The 22748-nt window shown below is 37.1% G+C and overlaps 1 protein-coding gene across 1 annotated transcript; it reads right to left on the reverse strand.

Annotated features, from left to right (window-relative positions):
* Positions 1–1722: 1722 nt before the first annotated feature.
* Positions 1723–21052, reverse strand: LOC104355522 (cytochrome P450 27C1). The gene is made up of 9 exons (XM_033003920.1): positions 20666–21052; positions 15669–15859; positions 13826–14025; positions 11016–11225; positions 9112–9275; positions 5696–5862; positions 4847–4925; positions 3647–3850; positions 1723–1946 (listed from the first exon to the last, which is right to left on the reverse strand). The coding sequence occupies exons 1-9, from the start codon at positions 21002–21004 to the stop codon at positions 1830–1832; spliced, it is 1671 nt and encodes a 556-aa protein (XP_032859811.1). The 5' UTR covers positions 21005–21052; the 3' UTR covers positions 1723–1829.
* Between the last annotated feature and the right edge of the window lie 1696 nt (positions 21053–22748).

The raw sequence follows: 22748 nt of genomic DNA on the forward strand, positions 1-22748 counted from the left end.
GTACTCAGTCCGCAGACTATTAAACAGACCTTTGCAAAATATCCTCCTTTGGGATGTAAGCTGGTTCTGGCAAATACAACTCTCTTCATTCTACTTAAGGTGGGGACAATCAGAAATAACAACGGGAATGAAAAAAAAAGAGAATAATGTGAAGGCCTGGAAAACAGCATCAAAAGGCAAGCTCATCCAAGGAAAAAACCCTCCACAGGTGACCTGTTTTTCTTATAGTACATATATATGCTCAATACAGGATTAACATTTTAAATTCATCATGTAAACATTTAATCTTCTCACAGATCAGATCAATTTTGTTTAGTATTGTTATTTTATATACAAGATCCATACAAAGGACATTTTTTCTTCCCAAAACCTTGAAAAGGCACTACAAAAAGTAACCAAAATACTACAATAATGTGACAGTAGTAGTTAGCTATATGGAATGTCATGTACACCATTAAAACTATAGTGTGTTATTTCATTTAATCAACCTGTCTTTGACCTTTTATAGCTAGATGAGCAAAGAAAAATATTGTCATTTTAAAAACTAAGTTGCACAACTTTTTTATAATTCTGCATATGTCTGAAAAGTTTATAATTTTCAGTATGTAAACTACCTCACAAACAACAGTCAGAGCCTGACATGTAAACAGTTAACTATACATAATTACATAGTTAATTTCACATTAGGATATGTAGGTTTGAGAATTGTTGAAGGTAAAACATGGTCCCAAGGTATAAGATTTCTCTCAGAAATGAGAACGTGAGATTAGTGCAGTGATACTAAAGTTATCTAAAGATCAAAGTCTCATGCAAGAGAGACTTTTCTGTTAGTTGTCATAGGAAAAATAAAATAATAATTAAAAAAAACCTTTCAGGTGTCCACTCTTTAATAGGACACTAGATAGTAAAAAAATCTCCAAATACTTCAGTAGTCACTTTTCCATCCTGCAGAAGGCAACCGTGCACTTGCCTATGGTTTCAGCATGTTACAATGATAAAAACGTAACACCTACTTCATTTTTATTATTTACAATTGGTTTTGGCATAATATTATCTAGAACAGTGAAAGTGGCTTGTGCTATTCCACTCAGCTTATGTTTTTGTGATGAGGACAATGTCTGGGTTCATAACTCTACAATGTGACATTTAAGCTCTTATTTTTAAGATTTTTAGTTTGTTTGTTTGTTTGTTTAATTATATAGAAACATTTTATGGGGATTATGTTTGGATAAATTTTTAATTGTTCTGTATTTCGAGTCTAAACAAGGTGACATAAATTGTATTTTTTCTATCTTTACTTTTCATGTTACTGTATTATTTTTTTAATATACGCAGAGTAAATATTTTTACAGATGAGAAAAATTATATCACTTTCAATGTTAGGTGGAAACATTCAAAAAACACTGGAGGACAAGAAACAAGAAAACACAAACACATAAATGCAGCTAATATTCACATACTATATAGTAATACTCTTGCTCTCAAATAGAATCAATGAGTAGTTGACTTTTATGATAAAGCAGTGTAACAGAACCACTGAATGATACCGACATGACTGAATTTGATTTTGGTTTTTTTTTACTAATCTTTCTAGGTAAAAGCAGGCTCCCTATGCAAGAAGGAATTTTTTCAGTATGTGTTTTCATATATGTAATTACCTATTATAGGAGAGGTAATTTCTCTTGTGTACTGATAGAACTAATGCAGAACATGACACTTGATCATTTTGCCAAATACCTACAAACCAGAGAACAAGCATGATTAAACATCCATAAGATGCAAGTCTGTTCCCGTGAAAATCACACAAGTATTTCCAAAACATTTGAGTCTCACTTTCTGTCAGAAAATCTCACATTGATGGAATTTCCAGGAGTCAAAAGTCCGTGGGTTTTGGCATGAACTGGTTCAGTTTTGGGAGAAATTTTGATCTCAAAATTCTGAAGCAACTGTGAATATAAACAGGACAAGTATTAGAAAAGCTGCAAAATTACAGGTGAAAATTAGAATTTGGAAAAGAGAACACAACAGACTGTCACAAACAAAATTTCTGTTGCCAGTTCTGTGGAGTCTAAGTGCCATGATTCCCACACAGGAAATTAAAAATAGTTGTTACAAGGTGAAGTTTATAGATAAAAATCTTCCTCCTCTAACTGAGGGAGGACTGATCCAGTCCTTTCTGAAGAATTTCTATACAACTAGATTAAACAGTCTGAGCTATCAAAGAAACTCAGGTCTCTTTCAAACCTCGTGAGCTTCACCTCTATGTGGTTTTGATTTTACCTCCTTTAATATAAATCAATATGTGCAATTACAAAACAAAGCAATAAGAGAGTCCCAATCCCATCGCACACATTTATCTTCCTGGGCAAAAGGAAACAAAACAAACATGAGACAGCAACCGTCCAGTGGACCAAGTGAAACAATCATAATTTAAGGAGTCAAATATCAGAATCTCTCCTGAAAAAAATCACTACAATTCAATCACACAGGTTCTCTATACATTAAACCTCTATTTCTATACATGGGAAATACCACAACATCCTCAACTTTTCCTAATATTAAATCTCAAACACTTATCCTATAAACTAAGCAATCTTCTCTTATCCTTCTCCTAGTAGAGCATGATGAATAATGCATTATTTTCCTATACATAACTACCTTTTCAGTGTTAGATGGTTGATCAAATTTTCATCTCGTTCTCGTAAGATTCTTCCATAAATTGTGTGTTATTATGTTCTAGTTTCTTTCCAGAAAACAAAAGCAGGCTATTATTTCCTTGAGCCTCCTTTTCAAAAAGATTCAAGTATGTTTGTTTTATTCAGCCCCCTGAGACCTACCTCACTCTGAATTCTGAGAGACAGATGCTAATTGTTCAGCGATTTCTCTAGGAGTTTACTTAAGGAAGTTCTAAGGCAAATTCAATCAAGCTTTGCTTTGAGCACATAAAATAGGTCTAAATATATTTATAGTTAAGTAATTAAAAATAGCTTCCAAATCTTTGAATTTTTATTGCACAATTTAATCTCAGGATTTGAGTTAAAGGGTGTCTTGTAAACAACAAAAAATGCAGTGATTGTGGGGAAAGCTTTCTTTATGATATGAAGCAACAGAAAACCATACATATCAATATGCATTAACTACTTTAGGTTGTATATCTAAAACGATAATAAAGTTAAAAGAAAGAACAAGGGACAGAAAACCACAGAACATAGGAAAATTCTATTATTTGTTGTAACGCTCTGGTCAGTACAAGGATATAAAAACTATTTTATGTCTCTCTAAGTACTGAATTCTTCATAACTACAATACTGAAACTAAGCAAGTAACCATTCTAACATAATTTAAGAAAGATTTCCAGTGGTTACAAAAACCTTCTGTACTAAATGCAAATACTTGCTTAACAATCTTACCTTTAGTTTTATTTCATTTGTATTAGAAAGACTTTTTCTTTTGCAATGTAGTTTACTAGTATGCTACATTTCAAGTATGATTATTTTCAATATTTTAAGACTTTGCAGGATGAGTATGCTAGACAACACTCCAAAACAAAGTTTTTGAGCACTGTAAGATATCCAGAAATGGTATACATAGAAAAGAATCATACCAATATATTTTTCTTCTTGTAATGTTGTCACATAGTTCTAACCTGAATCAGTGCAAGATGAATTTCCAGCTCTGCAATTCTTTTTCCTATACAACTTCGAATGCCATAACCAAAGGGGATGGAACCAAAATTGTCTACTCTGTCCAAATTATCTTTCCTCAGCCAGCGCTCAGGTCGGAACTCATTTGCCATTGAAAAATTTTCTTCACTGTATGAAGTAGTATAATGACAGAGTGCCAGCTGCGTCTGAGGAAATAAATTATATTTATATTTAACTAACTCCAAACCACATAACAAAATAAAAAAGCATTTGTAATTACTCTAATTTCTGCAATACGAGGTGATAAAAATTAAGTATCAGTAAGAGTAATTCTGGAAGAAAAAAGGACATCTAGAAAATCAGACTCCTTTCTCAACTGGTTAAATGAAGTAATCTTCAAACTGTTTTAAATGTTGCTCAATATATTAGAGAAGATGCAGTGGGGAAGTAGATGGAAACAGAAGTCACAACTATTGGGTATTATCTCAAAAAGATAGTATGAGAGAAAGGGAGAAGAGAGATACAAGTCAATGGAAAATGAAAAAATGGAGGATGGGAAAGAAAAAAAACCCACACCACCTCAGGAAAAATAAAACATCTGTAATTAATGTGATGATGTTTCCAAATAAATGCTGAGGGAGAGATGTGTGTGGAGTAATATTTAAATAAGTATATTAACAATTAATCATCCTGACTGTCTTAAAGCTACATTGCTCTAACACATAAGTGCTGTGATTTAAAATAGAACCACACAGTTCTACCATGATCTCTGTATAATCTTTGAATAGTATAAAAGAAAGATTCATAATTGTAAAAGGAAATTAAACTTTTTCTATTAAGTAAATTAACAGGAAATTAATTAGAAAACTGTAAAAATAATGAAAATCATGCTTTTTAAATCAAATTGTAATGTTGCAAAGAGATGTTATTAATACACTCCACCCTCAAGAATATTAAGAACAAGTCATAATGGTAAATTTGATTAGTGGGTGAGGACCCAAATTGAAAAAAAAAACAGCAACAAGTCAATTATAAAGTCAATTTTTGTCATGTAAATGGGTATTATTTAAATAATTTACTCTTAATGCTCCAGATTGGTAAAATCTTTTGAAAACAACGGAGTGTATATACGTCATAATAGATCACATTTCATACACAAAAATTAAACTGTGTTCTCTGCAGAGGACTGCAATAGAACCTACCCCTTTAGGTATCAAGTATCCGCCAACAATCAAGTCTTTTTGGGTCACTCTTCCATTTCCTGGCAATACTGGATATAACCTAGAGGCAAATACTTATGAGAAGTTCAACAGTAATAACTGATACAACTTAAAAAGTTAGGCTTACAATTTGAATTCACAAATATGCAAGATGAATGCAATATGCATTGACAGCAAAAAGGTTTTTCAAAAGTACAGAACACCTTGGAGATTCAAAGACCTTGTATCACCTATTAGAATATGATTAATACCTGAGAAAAGTTACTTAGTAGCAACTGAAGGTTGAGCTATTTGGTCTTTATATTTATTTGTTTTACACAAGTACAAACATGCAACCCGTTGGTCAAGCTGGAGACGTTTTAGCACTACTGGGAGCTGAAAAGCCTTGTTGATACCTTCTCTAAAATCCGCTTATGCCCCTCATCTCACTATGAATGTTTGGTATAAACATATAAAAAAAGCATGTCACATGCCTTCAATTTAAGTCAAGAAGCTTAAAATGATTGTAGTGGCACTGCAAAGTATCAGTGTGGGGGCGGAGGTTGTTACAGTCCATCATAATTAAAAGGCAAAAATTAAGTGTTCAGTTACCTACATTAACAGACATATCCTACATATGTGTTATTACTTCTAACATACTTAAAAACATTAAATGTTATATAATCTATCATATTTCTTTGCTTAGGCATCCTTGGACACAATACTGCTACAATAAATAAAAGCATAAGTAGCAAATAACAATAACAACAACTACATACAAACATTACCATGGACTCAAAATTCATTAAAACTACCCAGAATTACATTTTTTAATTAATGATTACCCCTTACCTCAAGGTTTCTTTCAGCACAGCTCTAATCAAAGGCAATTTTGGGACATCATGAGCAACAGGAACTTGATCTTTCCCCAACTTATTGACTATTTCCTCATAAACACGTTGCTGAACCTCAGGGTGCTTTGCCAACAAGTATGTTGCCCAGGACAAAGTAAAAGAAGTCTAAGGAAAAAAACCACAACCATCATCATCAAGTCCAACAAGATTAGATTAAAAATAATTTCAATCCAAGAAAAACAACTAGTTTTCAACTATGTGTTTTATATGTTTAATGTTATAAAATAGACTGGCAATGACTTACATCTGGACTCAATGGGATGCTGTCAGACTTCACCATCTCCTCTTTCATCCCTTTTCCATCAAAAAATCCCCCACATATTAAAACAATCTGTGCTGATATTTTCCCAGTGAAATATAAAAAGCAACAGAAAAACCAAATGCAAGCAACACTACATAAACAAAACTGAAACATAAACACCTAAACAGCAATAGATTAAATTAACTGTTAGTTTTCAATATGTGTTTCACCTTTCTTCTCATCAAAAATATTTCACAGGAAACAAGGTAAGAGAATACTACTCAGAAAATTACTAACCCCTTCTAAGAATATGGTAGCCTCCTCATAGCATCATAAATTCCACAGAATTTATATTATCACTGCTGAGATTATACTTCACCCTTTGGTAAGCAACACTACACCACAATTGGTACTTTCTACCTCTTGAAAATTCCCACTTGACTGACATTCATCATCCTATTGAAAGCTTCCTTGAGGGAGCTTGAAGAGGAGCTTATATATTTAAAGTGGCCCCAAAATGTTAAAATACACCCACCCATAATTAATGATTCTAATAATTATCAAGGCTCCAGAAAAGAGATACTGTGTGAAAAATCATTTGAGAATATGTTTTACAAAGGAAGAAGCAGAACACAATGCAGAAGACAGTTCAACTTTGAGCACAAGATGATTTAAAGGAACTCATTATTTAAGCCTCTTTCACCTCAGCTACAAAAACCACACTTCAATGCACATTTGCAACTTAGGACACACTCTGAGAGCATGAACTCACCCCATCTGTATCAACATGGAACTAAGTATTTCAACTCTAAGTTTTTGTGATCTAGTCTTTACCATTCATTTTAACCATAAGTCACTGTGTTTAAACTACCTGGATTTCAGGGACTATCCCATTTGAATACTAGACACACTCAGGACATTTTGCTTCTACTGTCAGCTGCACCCAAGATATTAAGGTCAAGCAAATGGCCAGTACAATAACTCTTTTCCTTACCTGTGTTTTTCTTAGTATCTTACAGCATTTAAGAGAGAAAAGTTGTAACCTCTGCCATAATTTTATTGAAATTATTTGTAAATGTATTTTTTTCAACTTGTATAATTAAAACAGAAAACCAGTTTCACTTTCTACACAGGAAACAGTTTTATTTTCAGCCTCTCATCCACTAGCACAACAAAGCTTAAGGTTATAAACAATTATGAGTTAAAAACCCAACTTCTGGAAATGTCTTATTTTGGGCTTACATTTAAGATGAATTTAGAATGCAAATTTATCATGACAGTGACCTTTTATGTCTTAGCTTCAAAGTGGGGTATAATGCTAGAAGTATCATTCTTGGAACATTTCTTTTTTAGTTCTTGTAATATTGAGTGGTTGTCCCTTGCTAAAATGCAACCCTGTTCTCTTCCTCTCAGAGCTCAGAGGAGCTGGCAATTGGGCCAGCTGTATACAGAACGTCTTTGATATAAACACTGTTCCTTCACAGGTTCCCAGCTCCTTCATAACCTCTTAAAAAGTAGTGCTCTTCCAGGGACAGACAAAATGCTTTGTAGCCAAAAACTGCCTTACAATTTCGTTGAAAGCTTTCATAATCCCCTAATAAACCTCTTTCATTTTCTATGATAAAACAAAATCTGAAGTGATAGCAGTAGGGGAAAAAAGATTCCCTCAATTTCTGTCTTGTACTTGGAAATGAGGAAATCAGAAGTACCATCCTCTCACAAAAAAAACTGCTGCCAGCTGAGAGAGCTGAGTCAAATGGAAAGAGAAACTCTTGTTGGCATGAACTTGAACATTGTCCTTTTAGTTTAATGAAAACTGTCACACACTAAAAATGTAAAATTAATGGTCTGAAAGATTAGAAAATGAATGGGATGAATAACTGTGCTTTACTTAAGAACCAAACATCAAAAAGCTTTCCAAACTCATAAGCCCTTGGGATATTTAACCAATGGAATAATCTCCAGCACATAAATAAGCTTCACATATGCTCTTTATTTTGGAATTCAAAAGTATTATTGTTGGGGTGGTTTTTTGGTTTTCTTTAAAAACCTTACAAAATTTCTTAAATAAAAAACCTGAATTCAATTATCCAAAGGGGATTTTTTTCTCTAAGGCTACTTTACTTTTTTACTTATTTTAGTATTTTCTACTGTAAGACTATTAAACATAGTTTTACAGAGCACTTTATCAAATTAATCTAGATTTCTTTTAAAAAATTGTTCAGTTACCATCATTTACAATAATAGTGTTCATTGATGTCCTAAATAACTCTATACATTGTATACACAATACGATAACTCATTTTTACCTTTTCTTATTCTTCTAGTTGTCATGCTGCAGGCAATACCAAGCTACACTGATCTCATATGATAGGAATGAGAGGAAGTGAAGATATATACATGACCTTAATGTTTCTTCAAATGTTCTAGATGACAAATCAGAAGAATAAGGAAAGATGGCCACTTGAAATGCTTCACTAGGTGTTAACATATGATATACATATCGAGCCCCATTACCACAGCTCTCTGCCTCAGACTGTATGTTGCCAGCACAAGCATGGGCAGAGTGACCTTATACCTTACCCACATTAGCTCTGGCCTAATATCCCCCTCCTAATGGACTTCAGCAGAAACCAGGTATCTAACCCGTAATGTGTGTCTCAATTGCTTTAACTAGCCATACCTGAAAATTCTTTACCAAATTCTACACTGAGTTTATTGATCAATTTTTTCACACTAACTTTCAGCAGCCTTTTCTGTTGTGGTCTACCTAAAGAAGCACAAATATCAATCTGATATTCAAACTAGTAAAAGGAAATATATGAAATTCAAGCTGAACGTAAAGACAATTACTATTTTATCTTTTTAATAAACCGTGGAACCAACTCCCAAATGATGGGTTCCTGTACATCACAGCTAGAACAGAGCACTGACTGCATTCCAGTAGAGAGATTACACAGTGCTGCAAGTATTTTCTGTCGCTTTAAAGATGTCATGACTTAAATGTGTCAGAAATTATGTCCTTATAAACAATGTAACCCCACTGAAGATAGCTGTGAATGGTACTGGGTTACAAAAACAACTATGCACAAGAGAAATTGTAAAAATCTTACTGTGTCCACTCCTGCCAGAAGCATTTCAGTCATATTGGCATAGATCTCTTCCAAAGTAAGCTCCTTACTCACTAGGAGGTATGTAAGTAGCCCACCATTCACTTCTTCTCCTTGGTCCAGCCGAGACTGAATATTCTTCAATTTGTTGTCAACATGGATTTGACCTTTGGGATTAATAAAAATGTTAATCCTCCATTTTTATTTTTCTGCTCCTTCCATTCAGTAATGAAATTTTCCCCTTACACTACACTAGAGAGCCAAAAAAAAAAAATTATATATTTGAATCTAATTTCTCAGGGAAAAGATAACAGAGTGGTGGTGGAGGATCTTGGGTACTCATGGTAAGGAAAGACTGAGCTGACAGGAACCTTAGTGGCTCACAGCATGAGAATGCTGAGCACAAAGAAAGGACACAAGAAACTATAGTTTCTGACAGGGAGTGAAGGAAGATCAAGGTCAAGTTTTCACGCCCACCTGGCTTGTTTCTGATGACTCTGCAAGCAGAGGTGAACTCTGCAGAGCATGCTGCAACTCAGCACACAGAGGCTGCTACAAGATGTTAGCAGCAACCAGAAGGTCAGAGACACATAACTGAATTACACTGAAGACAAAGATGAGGAGCATCGGGTAATAACAAAAAAAAATGAAAAACTGCAGTGGATGACATTTTGAGCAATTTCACACACATTCCCATTTATACTTTAGTGACTACAAACTGCATCTTCAGTGAAACATGGGCTTTAAAAAGAGGAAAACTCCTCAGAAAGTTAATGCCTCGCAGAATGAGCTTACAAAAAAAGTGAACTAGAATCAACATGTTCCTTTATGAAACCTCCACAAATATACATACCACATACAGTGATTTTTACCATTTAAATTCCTTTTTCACGAAGGGAGTGAACAAAGAAAAAGACAACAAGTTTCAAATGGAACAAATTCCTCAAGAACAGTTTTTCAGCTGCTGTTAGGATAAAGCTGAAGTCTACTGTTGTTTTTAACCCACAAAAGGGAAGAAGCGTACTTTATAATGGGAAATAATTTGAAAGTGGCAGTGTAAAAAAAATACACATTACACAGAAAACACACCTGTATCAGCATTAAATGGATTCCTTAATGCCTACTGTAGGTATAGATCAATACATATTAAAACTTAACTTTTAATGCACATAATATGCTTAATAAACTAAAGAATTTACCCTCAAGAAGACGTACACAGACTTACCTAGGCAAATAGTGCCAATAAATTAAAAAACACATGTAGCTTTCTAACATTAGAGGGTGAAAAAGGGTTCAGATTTTTTTAACACTCTGGAATATTAAAACAAAATATATATTACAAAGACAACTCCTTCTTCTTACTCACATGAAAGTTGATGTATAAAGTAGCCTGAAATGTTTTATATATATAAAAAAAAAAACAAAACTGTAGTACAGCAGTGTACTTCTGTGTCAACTTATATGCTTGTATGTGTATATATAAACTTCACAGAGAGTTTAATTAATTGCTAGAGTCTAATTTTTTAACTTTCTAGTCAGTTTTAGTGGTGATTATTTATCAGAGTGCCTGACTGAAAACTTGCTTCAACAAAAGTAGCTTCATTAAAATTTGAGTGGCTTGAAATAAAGCCTTGCTAAAGAACTTGAACCTGGAGTGAGGACTGGGTGATGAAACAAATGAAGGCAAATAAAGAAACAGCAGTATAAAATAAGGGAATATTTAAAGGGTACTGGTAAAATTATTTTTCAATAGAGTATTTTTTCAGACAGTTCCCTGCATTTAATATGAAACTTCCTTCTGCCACAATGTCTTCTTATAATTTTAGAAGAGAAATGCAGTAAGTCCTGTTCAAACACACACAGAACCTGCAGAAACACAGCTGAACTTTTCTACTACTAAATCTTACTAAATTTGAAGAGTCCATCCCAGGATCTGCAGAACTCTCTCCAGGGTTTTGGAATAAGTGGTCGAAGCCATTTGGGAATAGCACCTGCATACATAGTAGTCTTAAACATACTAAACATCAATTCCAGAGCCTCAATATATTCAACAGTCTGTTGTGGGACGTTGTTTTCCAGGCAGCCCAACCGGCATTCATACAGAATAGTTGCCACACCTGCACATATGAAATCAAAGAATTTGCTATACACATGAATATATACATATTAATAATTTAAGGAATTAAAATGCTAACATAATGGAACTACCTTCCAAAAATGGTTAGTAATTATTACTGAAGTTGGGAGCAGATAAAATAGAAATTTAAAACACCGTAGAAAATCCCAGCTAAACATTGTAGAGAGACAGTGATTACAATGTCAATAATACCCAGCATGAGAAGACAGCCAGGAATTCCACCAGAAGCAGAGCAGCCCTCCAGCATGTTTGTTGTGTTTTGCATTGCACCACAAATCCTGAGCCTGCTGGGTTGGCCTCTGAGTTCACAGGGACATACAAGTCCAAAGACATTTCTGATAGCTGGTGATAATGCAGGAGTTTCTAGCAGTGGCTATGCCTTTCTTCTTCATAAGCTGGTAGTAAATGAATAATGAGCATGCATAAATGGATAAAAAGCTTGCACTCTAGGCAGTGATTTTACTGCACAAAGTATACTCCACGTGACCCTGAAAAATAGTGACACTGCTGCAAGTGACAATATCAACTCACCTCTTGCTCCTGACTTGCTATTATTTCCTCATATGTTTTTCCGCAGTATTGCAGTGATCCCTACTAGAAACACCACTTCCATCCACCAAAGAACAGTACTTTATATATATTTTTATTAAATTATTACTATTATTATATCAACTCTGAACCATGTCTTGCATTTATTAAGTTAATTCTCTCCCCTTCATTAGTGTCCCTGCAATCTCTCCAATCAGTTTTATAAACATACACAAATTATTAAATACTAGACAGAACTCAGCCAGAAACTACCCTACTGGAGTTAGCCAAAATGTTCTCTCAGTTTGACAGCAAACCATTTTTTAATTACTTCCTCAACACAGATTTCTAGCAATTTTTCCTCCCAACCTGCAAAATCTAGATCATATTAGCCAGTTTATTTATGAAAATATCACATGGTACAGTATAAAAGCATTCCTATTATCAAAATAACCTTACTTAATGATTTTTCTAAAATCCAGAATGGCAGCTAGGTAATTTAAAAAGGCATTCAGACAATTTCTCAAGGCCATTTGCATCAAACCAAATAACTTGAAAGCACAAAGTTTATTTTAAAACAATTAGTTAATAGTTTGTCCACATCTTTCCAGGAAATATTAAAATAACTGTGAACTAGATAATTAGATTAACTGCTCTATTAACACCCTAGTCTATTTTTTTCTCTGTTTTTCCTATTAAAAACAGGTACGATAGATAATGATGTTTAACCTTGATCTTGCCCTCCATCAAATTCTCTATAAATTCTCAAGTGTGTATATATACACACACACATACAAACACACTCACACACACACATACACACAAATTTTAAGAAACCTTTTTTTTTCTTTGTTTTGCATTTCTTCTTTATTAACAAACATAATTTTTAAATCTGGTTATTTTCATCTTACTCTTCCTTCTCTAATTTTCCTCCAATGGAAGATATTTTTCTGTGCCTTTTATGTCTTTGTGCCTCTTTCAGAAACTTTTAATTCTTATGCATGCTTTTCCTCTTTACATAGTTCTTTAAAAAAAGTCTTACACATTGGTTCCCTGAACATTTGACAGTGTAAGTTAATTAAAACTGCAATTCATATAGGAAATAAGTACATACCAGGCACAAGTTATAAATGAAAAGCTAAAAGAATGTGAAGAATTTAAACTAACCTATCAGTTAAAGTGAATCTGTAAGTTCAGAGTTTAAAATTCCATAAAATTGGTAACACTTAGTTAATGCCACTTTTAGATGTTAATAATGTCGAACAGACTCAGATTAGTTTACCAAACAGGCATCCAGCAATTAGATACAGCATCTTCACAGGTGAGCAATTTAGAAGTTCGTGCAAATCTCAAATTATTCAGCTGCCTGTCAGCAAAGAGTACCAATGTTTGTAAAAGGCACTACATATAACAACACCAGGTTGTATGCAGTCAGTTACAGGAATGCATGAATAGGAATCACCATTAGATTTCTGTAAGAACACAGGAAATGCCATACTAGCTCAGACTGGAGTTCCATTCAGCATTCTCTCATTGATGGTAGCCAGTGGCAGATGATTTTAAGGCAAGCATAACCATCCCACACTCAGAATGTGCAGGCAGGGGAAAGCAGCATCTTTTTCCCATATTAAGCTATGAACAGAATTTAGATACATCACACAGTGATTCCCCACCTGGAATTTGGCCAGTATGTTGTTAAATTAGTATGTCTCATAAGACACACTGTTAGAAGGTCAGCACCCTTATTCTTGAGAAATTAATACAGAAATACAGAGTACTGAAAGTGCTCTGGGCCTCGATTGTACATTTTGCCTATATACCGGCATTTCCACAGGAATTGGCCCTTAATACAAGGTATCATCAGTTTGGACTCTACAAAGGAATTCTGCTGATATCTGCTGCACTAAGTAGGAAGACACCTGAGTGCAGAATATCAAGCTTCCCTTTTCAGACTAATCACAGTGTGGTACTAGTCATTTGACACAATGTCTAACCATAAGCACACTGCTTTACATCCACTTTCTTTACAGATGTTACACAGCCTGGGCTTACCTTCCATTGAATACTTGAAGAAAACGTTGTTAACATTGGTCACTGTTTCCCCATCGTCCTCTTGACTTCTGAGGGTGTGGATTCTTTTAATTAAGTCTGTGATAACTTCACTGACTCCTTCAGAGTAAACAGCCACATCTTTGGGTTTCAGAATTTTTTGCCTCAGTACACTTCTCATTTTTAGCCACTGTTCCCCCTCCCTAGAAAAAAATATTAATAATGTCTATACACAATTTTCCATAACAACCATCAGCTGGGTAAGAGCTCCGCAATGAAACTGTTTATGATTTTTCATGTAAAATGAAAGCAAGTAGTGAAATTAAAATGATGATAATGTATATTTGGTATTATGCTCAAACATTTTTATTCTGTATTTGTTGCATGTCCTCATTAAGTTTCAGTGTTGCAGCATGTATGTATGTGTGTAAGTCAATCTCTGGTTTGAGTGACAGAATTTGACCACTCAGTGTTCTGAATTTGACAAGTGTCTCTCTCTTAGTATTTTAGTAGTAGCTAACACAAAAAAAATAGCAAAATTTTCTTATTAAAATTACTTTAAATAAATATTTGAATGGATACTCTGCAAAATTGCTTTTACCTAGAACTGGTGCTTAATTACCAAAGAAGGGTATGACATTCAGATCGGACAAATCAATCATTTAAGCTAGTACCATAAATTCCATTACTGATACATCAGTTTCAGTTACACTAACTCTAAACCTACAAAACAATAGGATAGCAGACCTAGCTATAAATAAACAATTTACAGCTAGGTTCTCCTTCAGCTGAGCTATGTATTGAAATCTTTGTGATGAAGACTAAAAATATGAATTGTAGCAGCCATATGCTTCATATGAGCAGAGTATTTGGGAACAGTCATTCCAGGGATACCTTTCAATCGTTATGAAGACAGCTAATTGTCTCTTATGCATTTATTTTAAATTTCTATGTATTTCCCATTAAATTTTTTCACCTGCAGTAATGCTGCTGCAAGGTACAGAACCTCGTTTGCCAGCAAAAAATTTAATCTCTTTAACAGACATTTTCTAATTATGTCCTGATTTGAGATCTCATTTCACAAAAACTCAAGGAACTGTTACTTTGACTCTGAACTGCAAATTAAGATTCGAGTCTGCAGAGCAATACATAATGCCTTTTGCCACCATGAAAGAAACAGACTGTCCTTGACTCAGGAAATTAGTTTCCCTCTAAATAAACATCCTATGTCAGTGGGGACTGTGAGCAGTTCCCAGTGGCAATTAACCACACCCACATGCACTGCCAGTTTATGCAAGCTTTAAAGACAGATGACTCTTCTAGAATCAGTCACGTACAAGAATATCTGCATGGGGGATGGCACTACAGTGTGAATTTACCATACAGTGACTTCTCTGCATTAATCTACTGAGGCGGCACTTGAGTGAACAACAAAGCTAAAGCCAACCTGAGCCAACAGGTCTGCACAGCACACGGCTGACAGATGCAACAGTCTGGATCTGAAGCGCCACGTTTGCGCAGCGCCAAAGTTAGTAAGCCCTGTTCTGTAATCCTGCTTCCAGGTAAGTGAGTCAGCTCAGACAACTCTAGTTGGTACACCCTCCCCAATAATTTTTTATGCAACATAGCTTACTCCACCATTCAAACTACTCATCATTACCATCCCTTTGAAAATTTACAGCAGAACAGAACAATTTGCCATAAATTCCTACCCTCTTCCCTCCACTAGACACACAAATTTTCCCACACAGAGAAGCTTGAATTCTCGGATGACCTGTACAGTCCTTCAGAAAATCATTAAACTTTGACAAGAAAACAAAGAAAATGAAGGAGTAATAACACTTACGCGGAAATAAGTCCCGTGGCTCTTCCTCGTAAGTCTCTGTATTCCTGCCAGGATTCCATGTTAGCTCTTTGTGGTGTTCTACCTTCTGCTCGGAGGACTTGAGCAACCATATCTCGATCTGCAATGGATACAACAAACTGGGGACCAAAGTGAGACTTGAAGATCTTTCCATATTCCTGAGTGTGTTTTTGCTACAATATCGCCAACAAAGAGAAACAGAAGTAAAGTATTACTGAGGAAAAATATTACAAAAGGAAGCTGACAATTTGTCATACAGTGAATCAATCTATCACATCTAGAACTTGATCCCCAGCCTTACAGTCAAAGAATGGTTTAAAATGTCAGGAGGAAGCATCTAAACATCACCGTGAAATATTCACAAGGAAAACAAAGAGGTCACACCGTTCAGGACCTCTGACTGAAAAGACCCAAAGCTCTAAGGCACAAAGCATGAGTGAAACCAAACACAACACTGAGAAGATGAAAGGACTTGGGGCACTTAAAAACACATCCCTTCAGATCAAACAGGTTAGAAAGAATGTCTGGAAAAATTAAAAACATGGAGGTAAATAGCGTAAAATTAACAGTATAATACAAAAACACAGTAATTTATTTTTAATATCTTTTATAAATAAAGACTTACTCTACCATTTTATTCTTTACAAAAAAACCCTACTTGTAAGCTTCTCACACCTAACCAAGGACAATGATAGCATAGCAGCCTAGTGAAAAACTGCATTTTGAGACAGCTTTGTCAGCAGGGAACTTTAGAAAGACATGTTAATTCTGCAAAAGGAAAGAATGTTGTTCCTTCCAAAAGTTGTATGATTCAAGATGGAGGCAAGCAACAGGCAATTAAGAAAGAGGATTGGAAAATGTTAAATTACATATTAAAAAAAAAAAAAAAACAAAACAATCAAACAAACAACCCCACAAAAGTTTTCCAGTAAGATTGCACTATCGCTGTCCCATGAAATCTTACTGATTATTTCAAACAAATTATATTCTGACATGGTCATGAAATGAAACACCCAACTCCCACAGACTTACTTGAAGTGGAGGTACATCGTCATTTGGGGGCTTGGGGAGGGGGGGAAGGGGAACAAAAAACAAAAAACCAAAACAAAACAAAAAAAAAATGCAACTGCAAAGGAGTTGTTAAAGAGATATTATTACGACTTTAGATTTAAGAAAGCTTTAAATTTTAAAGCCTTTATTTCAGGTTAAAGTAGCAAGACAAGTTAAACTGACCAAAGTTTAACTTTGTCACATTATCCTGCATCTAATCCAAAGACATCTGCTTGCAGAGTTATGTTGATTATAAATCAAAGATGTTTGATACAACTACACTAGTGAAAGTCTACTGTTGACACAAGATTAACTTATGAGAAACATTTTTCTAATTTGGTCTTGGTTACAGAGGTGAATTGTTTAATTGCCAACAAAAAGTTTAAGACACATGAAACACTCTTCAGCATACGGTACCAAGTGCTTATAAAAAAATGTAACTCTCTTTGCCTGGTTTCCAAATAAAACATAGTTTTGCAATTGTGGTCTCTGCCCGTCTCAACTACTTTTGGAACACAATGGCCAATTTCAGTCAAGTTTAACAGAGAGTTAAAGGTCTCCTACAACTATATTTTTAGCAAAAATCAGCATCTAGATTCAAATGAGACACACATACTAGTAACCTTGATGAGGGAAATGCTACAGTTGGAACTCAACTGTTATTGTTTCTGCTTGGTCTGCTGCTAATCAAAAACCACATGCAGACCAACATATGACCAAGCACTCCCAAAACCCAAAGTATCTCTTGCCTTAGAGATATTTTAGGGATATTAAAACTGAACCTGGAGACAATTGAGAGAATAAGTCTTTAAAGTAAAGCATGAGTTGGGAGGTAAGTGCTGCAAGGAAAAGGCAGAGGAATGGGGGGGAGGAGGGGGGGGCGGGTACAGGTCACCACTTACAGAAAAACAGGTTCAATAAATGTTGCTATTTATGGAACAGCTTGGTTGTTTCATCTGATGGCGAGGTTTACATGGGAGGATAAACTTCAACAGAAAATAAAACAAGTGTCAAGCCATCCAATCAAATAAATTAAATATTAGTTTTAAACCAGAAACAGACAAGGACAAGGTATTTGGACATCTCTTGCTTTCAACAGAATGATGTTCAGTGTATCATCTTTGTGTTTAAAGAAATGCCCGGAATTTCTCTTTCATATTTTCTATCACAACATAGGTCTTCCTTCCCTTGTTCCAAACCTTAAAAATATTATACTTTAATGCCTCACATACCACTCTCACACCAGACATTCTTTCACACATCATAAATTCAAGCTGCCAGCATCCAAACCCTCCCCCCTCACCTTTCTTTATACTTGCATTGCACTGATGAGACAAAAGAGACCTAACCCCATCAAATTAAAAATACTTTTCCTTTGTCATAATTGCTGCAGGCATTACTGCTTTGGCCAGGACTAACAGGAATCATGTTACTGAGAACAGAACCTCCTTTGTGAAAAAGTGCTCAGCTTCCCCACCCCTTCTGCATATAGCGTACAAATATTTGTGTGCGCCGAAGGACATCGTTTAAGTAGCTGTGCTGGTTACCAAAGGGTTTCAGATTAATTCATTCCTGATGTTCACTGTATTGTTAAATTTAACAGACTGTTATTAATCCAGTTAATGCCTATTTGTATCCAGCATGTATGCAAATATGGCATCCATGACTTGTAAAGTGATTTTTGAGACTCTAAACAGAATAAAAACTAGTATTATGTTACAACTCCTCCTTATCTATCCTCCCACTTTCCTTTCTATTAATAATATTCATTAAAGAAGAAAATATCCATATCAGCTAGTGGTAGTGAAAAGCATATACTATTTAGCTTGTCTTGTATTCCCTTAAATAATTTTAATAATTTTCACTGTTTTGACAGTGAAAGAACTTGAATTCAATAGTAGTATTTTTTTTAGTGCTACAAAACTATGGTGAGTGCCTCTCAAATTCTGTACACCACCACAGAGGTGAAAAAAAAAAAAAAAAAAAAAAAAGAAATATAACGCAACAAAAAGCTTTAGGTATCATGAAGTTTCATCTGCATGTGTCTTGGTTAGCAAGCAATTAAGTTGAACAATTCATCTTTAGCAACCTAGTTTGTCTGCCATCAAACACAGCATACACTGAGGAGACTAACCTTTCAGAAATTTAAATTTGTTTTGGTTTGGGTTGGGTTTTTTTGGTTTTCCTTTTTTGTTTGTTTGTTTTGGTTTTGTTTTTCCCCTGCTTCCTGCCTCTTTCTGGTGTTTTTAAGCCCTTTGTGAATCCTAACTTTCGAACTTTGGTCCTCAAACCATTGAAAGTTCTGTCCTGTTGTCTTTGGTTTCCCTTTTCTGTTTTTACTTCCCCTCTTTTTTTAAAAAAAAAAAAAAATTTCGGTGATTTTCAGGTGGTGAACCTCTTGGTTCTGTGCATCTCTTGCTAGGAATCTGCCAAGAGTCACTAAGAAAAGCAAAATAATAAATGCCACATCTGAGGTATTACCGAAGAGATCTGTACTGCCAGTGGAAAGCATTACTGATCCACAACTGCAAAATGGTGAAAACCACTGCTCTACCCCCTCAAACACAAGTGCTCAGTTCAAAATCACTTGGACTACACGGGGAAAGGGCCCCAGGAGATGCACTGTGACTTTTTAGGAATGAAATCCACATGTTTGGCAAGCAACCAAAACAATTCATCTCTGGGTAGAGACAGCCTTTCGGTAAGACAGTTGCCCATGCCAACATCCCAGACACAGAGCGGGGATACCCGTTGGCCCAGCTCCTGCTGTCCCGAGCAGGGACAACCGTGCTGCACCCACCTTCGCCGGGCGCGGCCGCGGAAGGGGACGCGCCGCGAGCTGTGGGGACCCCCACGGGCGTGGAGGTGCCCAAACCTCAGAGGACGCTTCCCCGCCTCCAGGTTCCTTTTGCCGTCCCCGGCCCCGTCGCGTCCCCCCGAGCTGCCGCACGCCAGGTGACAGCGGCCTCCCCTCCTCCCCTCCCTCACCCCGCCGCCATCGCGCCCCCGCTTCCCGCCTCCCCTCCCCTCCCCCGCGCCCGGCCGCACCGCCCGCCCGCGAGCCAATGGGGCGGCCCAGGGGAGGGGGCGGCCGAGCCCCGGGCGGGCCGCGGCAGCAGCCGCCGCCGCTCCCCCCCGCCCCGTCCCCCCCCCCACCCCGGGAAGGTTTCGAACCGCCCGCCTCCCGCTGAGGGGAGTGGGGCGGCAGCCGTGGGCCGGCCAGCGCTGACGGCAGCAGGGCCAGGCGCATCTACCGCCCCCTCAGGGGACCTGTATATGCGAAGTGTATTTATGTAAGGGGAGGCCAGGGTAGGAGCGAGGGTCGGAGAGACAAAATGGTCTCTGGGCGCAGCAGAGGAGCGCCGGGCTCAGCCGAAGGGAGGGCAGCGGCGGGAGCCCGGCCGCAGCGCGGCTGAGGCGGTCCCGCGTGGAGACGCTGCGGTCCGGGAGCCGAGGGAAGCCCACGCTTCCCAGCGCCGCCCGCCAAAAACTCTCTGCGAGTCTGTGAAACGACCCGGTTCAAAAAAGACGGGGTTTATGTATATACATATATTTTAGCCTGAGCACCCACCTAAAAGTTCAAAACACGCATAAAGATGAAAGGGGGGGCCCAAAGGTGCCGGCCAGGCAGCCACCCCACGCATGAGGGAAAGGGGGTTACGCGGGAGCGCGGGTGTCGGCACGGCTCGCCAGCCGCGTACCCGTAGGCTCCTCGCCGAAACAAAACTGCTAAAAGCTCCCGGAGCCGCGGGGGGACGGAGAGAGCGAGTGAGGGGATCCTCCGAGCCCCGGCCCACTCGGGACAGCGGGAACGCGGCGCGGCGGTGCCTGGCTGCGCTGCGGGTCACCCGGTGAGCAAGCGGTGTTTTGTGAGGGGAGGAAAGGAAAGGCTCGAGTAATCAAGTATTAAATAGACAAGGAGGCTCTACCTGGATTTCATGAATGCGGCCGAAGCCGTCCTTCCAGAAGAACTCGTAGAGATTGTAGAGGGTGTTGGGTCCCGGCATTTCTTGCAGGCTCTTCACCCTGCTAAGCTGGTGCGGGGTGGGCTCCAGCAGCTCCCCTGCGCGCCCCGAGCCTGCCACCATCTCCTCGCCTTTGTTCTCTGCCGCCGCTGGAGAGTTATTCTGCACCTCCAGGGACTGGCTGCTGGAAAGTTTGGGCAGTTGGTGAAACCTGCTGGCAAAAATCGCGTGGTAGAAGTAAGTTGTCTCAGATTCAAGCGCCTGCCTGCGCTTCATCGTCAAAACTCTCGTGAAGAAAGACATGTCTCAATTGCAGAAAGGTCCACTTTGCTCCCGCAGCTGCTTTTTATTTCGTTGCTCTTTCTTCACTGCCTGCTTTAACTTGTACAAGCAGCACTTCTCCAAACTCTTACTGCATGAGCATCAGTTTACACAGACCATTATTTAACGCTCCCTCCCCTAGGGCTGGAAAAGGGGGGTGGGCCTGGGATGAGACTTGAATAGAACGAACCTATTATTTTGTATAATTCAAATCAGATAAATTTACCCATTAAGTATGCAGCCAAAGTTTAGGTTTTCCCTCTTTCCCCCACTGGTTTGGCAAAAAGCTCACGTGGATTATCCCATCTTTCTCCTTCATTAAAAAGGTGGATTTAGGGCTACTTTTTCTGTGGCATTAATTCATTCCCATATGTTAGAAAATACTGTATTTTCTGTGAGAAGTTCTCTTAGTATCAATCATCATCCTGTAGCATAAATGGAAAACATGTCTGCATCCACATACAAATAACAGTGGTTTTACACAGTAACCTTACAAACAATTCCTGTAAATTACAATATCCAGGGATGTTATTTGTATTACAGAATGATTTATCTTTTGGACAGGACACACTCCAGCTTGTGTCAACTTCTGTAGAAAATAACCAGTGCCCTGTAACTGCCTAGTGTTCCACCACAGTTTTTCCTCAATTTAGCTGCATAGATCTATAATCACACACAGAGAAATTGAGCTCCAACCTGTATATCAGTTAGCTTCACTCAGTTTCAAAAGTGTTTGTGCTGTCTTCATATATATTTCTGTATAATTCCAAATGTGTTAATGATAATCTGTAAAATGTTGATTAGTTTCAGAATTTATGTGGACGAGACTACCTTGATTTTAACTGAATCAGAAGCTCAGGTAAAACTTGAGGACATAGGAAAATCTCAAGGAAAATCCATGTTTCCAGAACTTAGTTATGAACAAACTGCTGGAAAAGTAAGTCTAGTGAGCTTTGAAGTTATTCGCTTTGTTTCCCCTCTGTTTATTGTTCTATATTTTTATTTTTGAGGCCACAATCCAATTAAGATTTGTGTATATGCTTAATTTTACCAGTGATAACTCCACTGAAATAAATCTGTCTCTGAAGTTAGACATGTACACCAGTCTGTAGATACAGCAGTATTACAGGAATAAAAGGCAGATGGTAAACAGTCTTAAAATCTATAAAGTACATATTGGTTTAAGCTAAAATAATGCCTTTAAAATGGGCTTCATCATACTTAAAAAGGTCCAAAGAACAGCAACCAAAAAAATCATAAGGTTTTGTTGTTTTGTTTTGTTTTGTTTTTTTTTTTTAAAAAAAAAAAAAAAAAAAAAAAGACATAAGGAGGAGGTTGAGAGAATTATTTCATCTGGGAAAGATGACTACCAGGAGCATGACTACAGCCTACAGATGCATACATCTTTTGTTTAAAAAAGATACATGTCAGATAGGAAAGACAGAAAATAATGGGCTTAGATTGCAGCTACAGATTTCTTGGTTAGATTTTCAGGTAAACCTTACAATCTCAGGTATTTCTGGGATATCTCAGATAGCCAAGGTGTCTCAGGAGGTTATGTAATTGCTATCACCAAACTTTGTAAGAACACGACTGAGAAACATCTGTCAGGCACATCTGGGTATATCACAGTCTCGGTTACCTCTGGAGTTTCTCTTCCCACATTTCTACATGGTGTAGCTACATTATTTCTTTAATATTTATCTAAATATGTTTTGAGACACAC

This window comes from Tyto alba, unplaced genomic scaffold (genome assembly GCF_018691265.1).
Source record: "Tyto alba isolate M040663 unplaced genomic scaffold, T.alba_DEE_v4.0 Super-Scaffold_7, whole genome shotgun sequence".
Taxonomy (NCBI): Eukaryota; Metazoa; Chordata; class Aves; order Strigiformes; family Tytonidae; genus Tyto; species Tyto alba.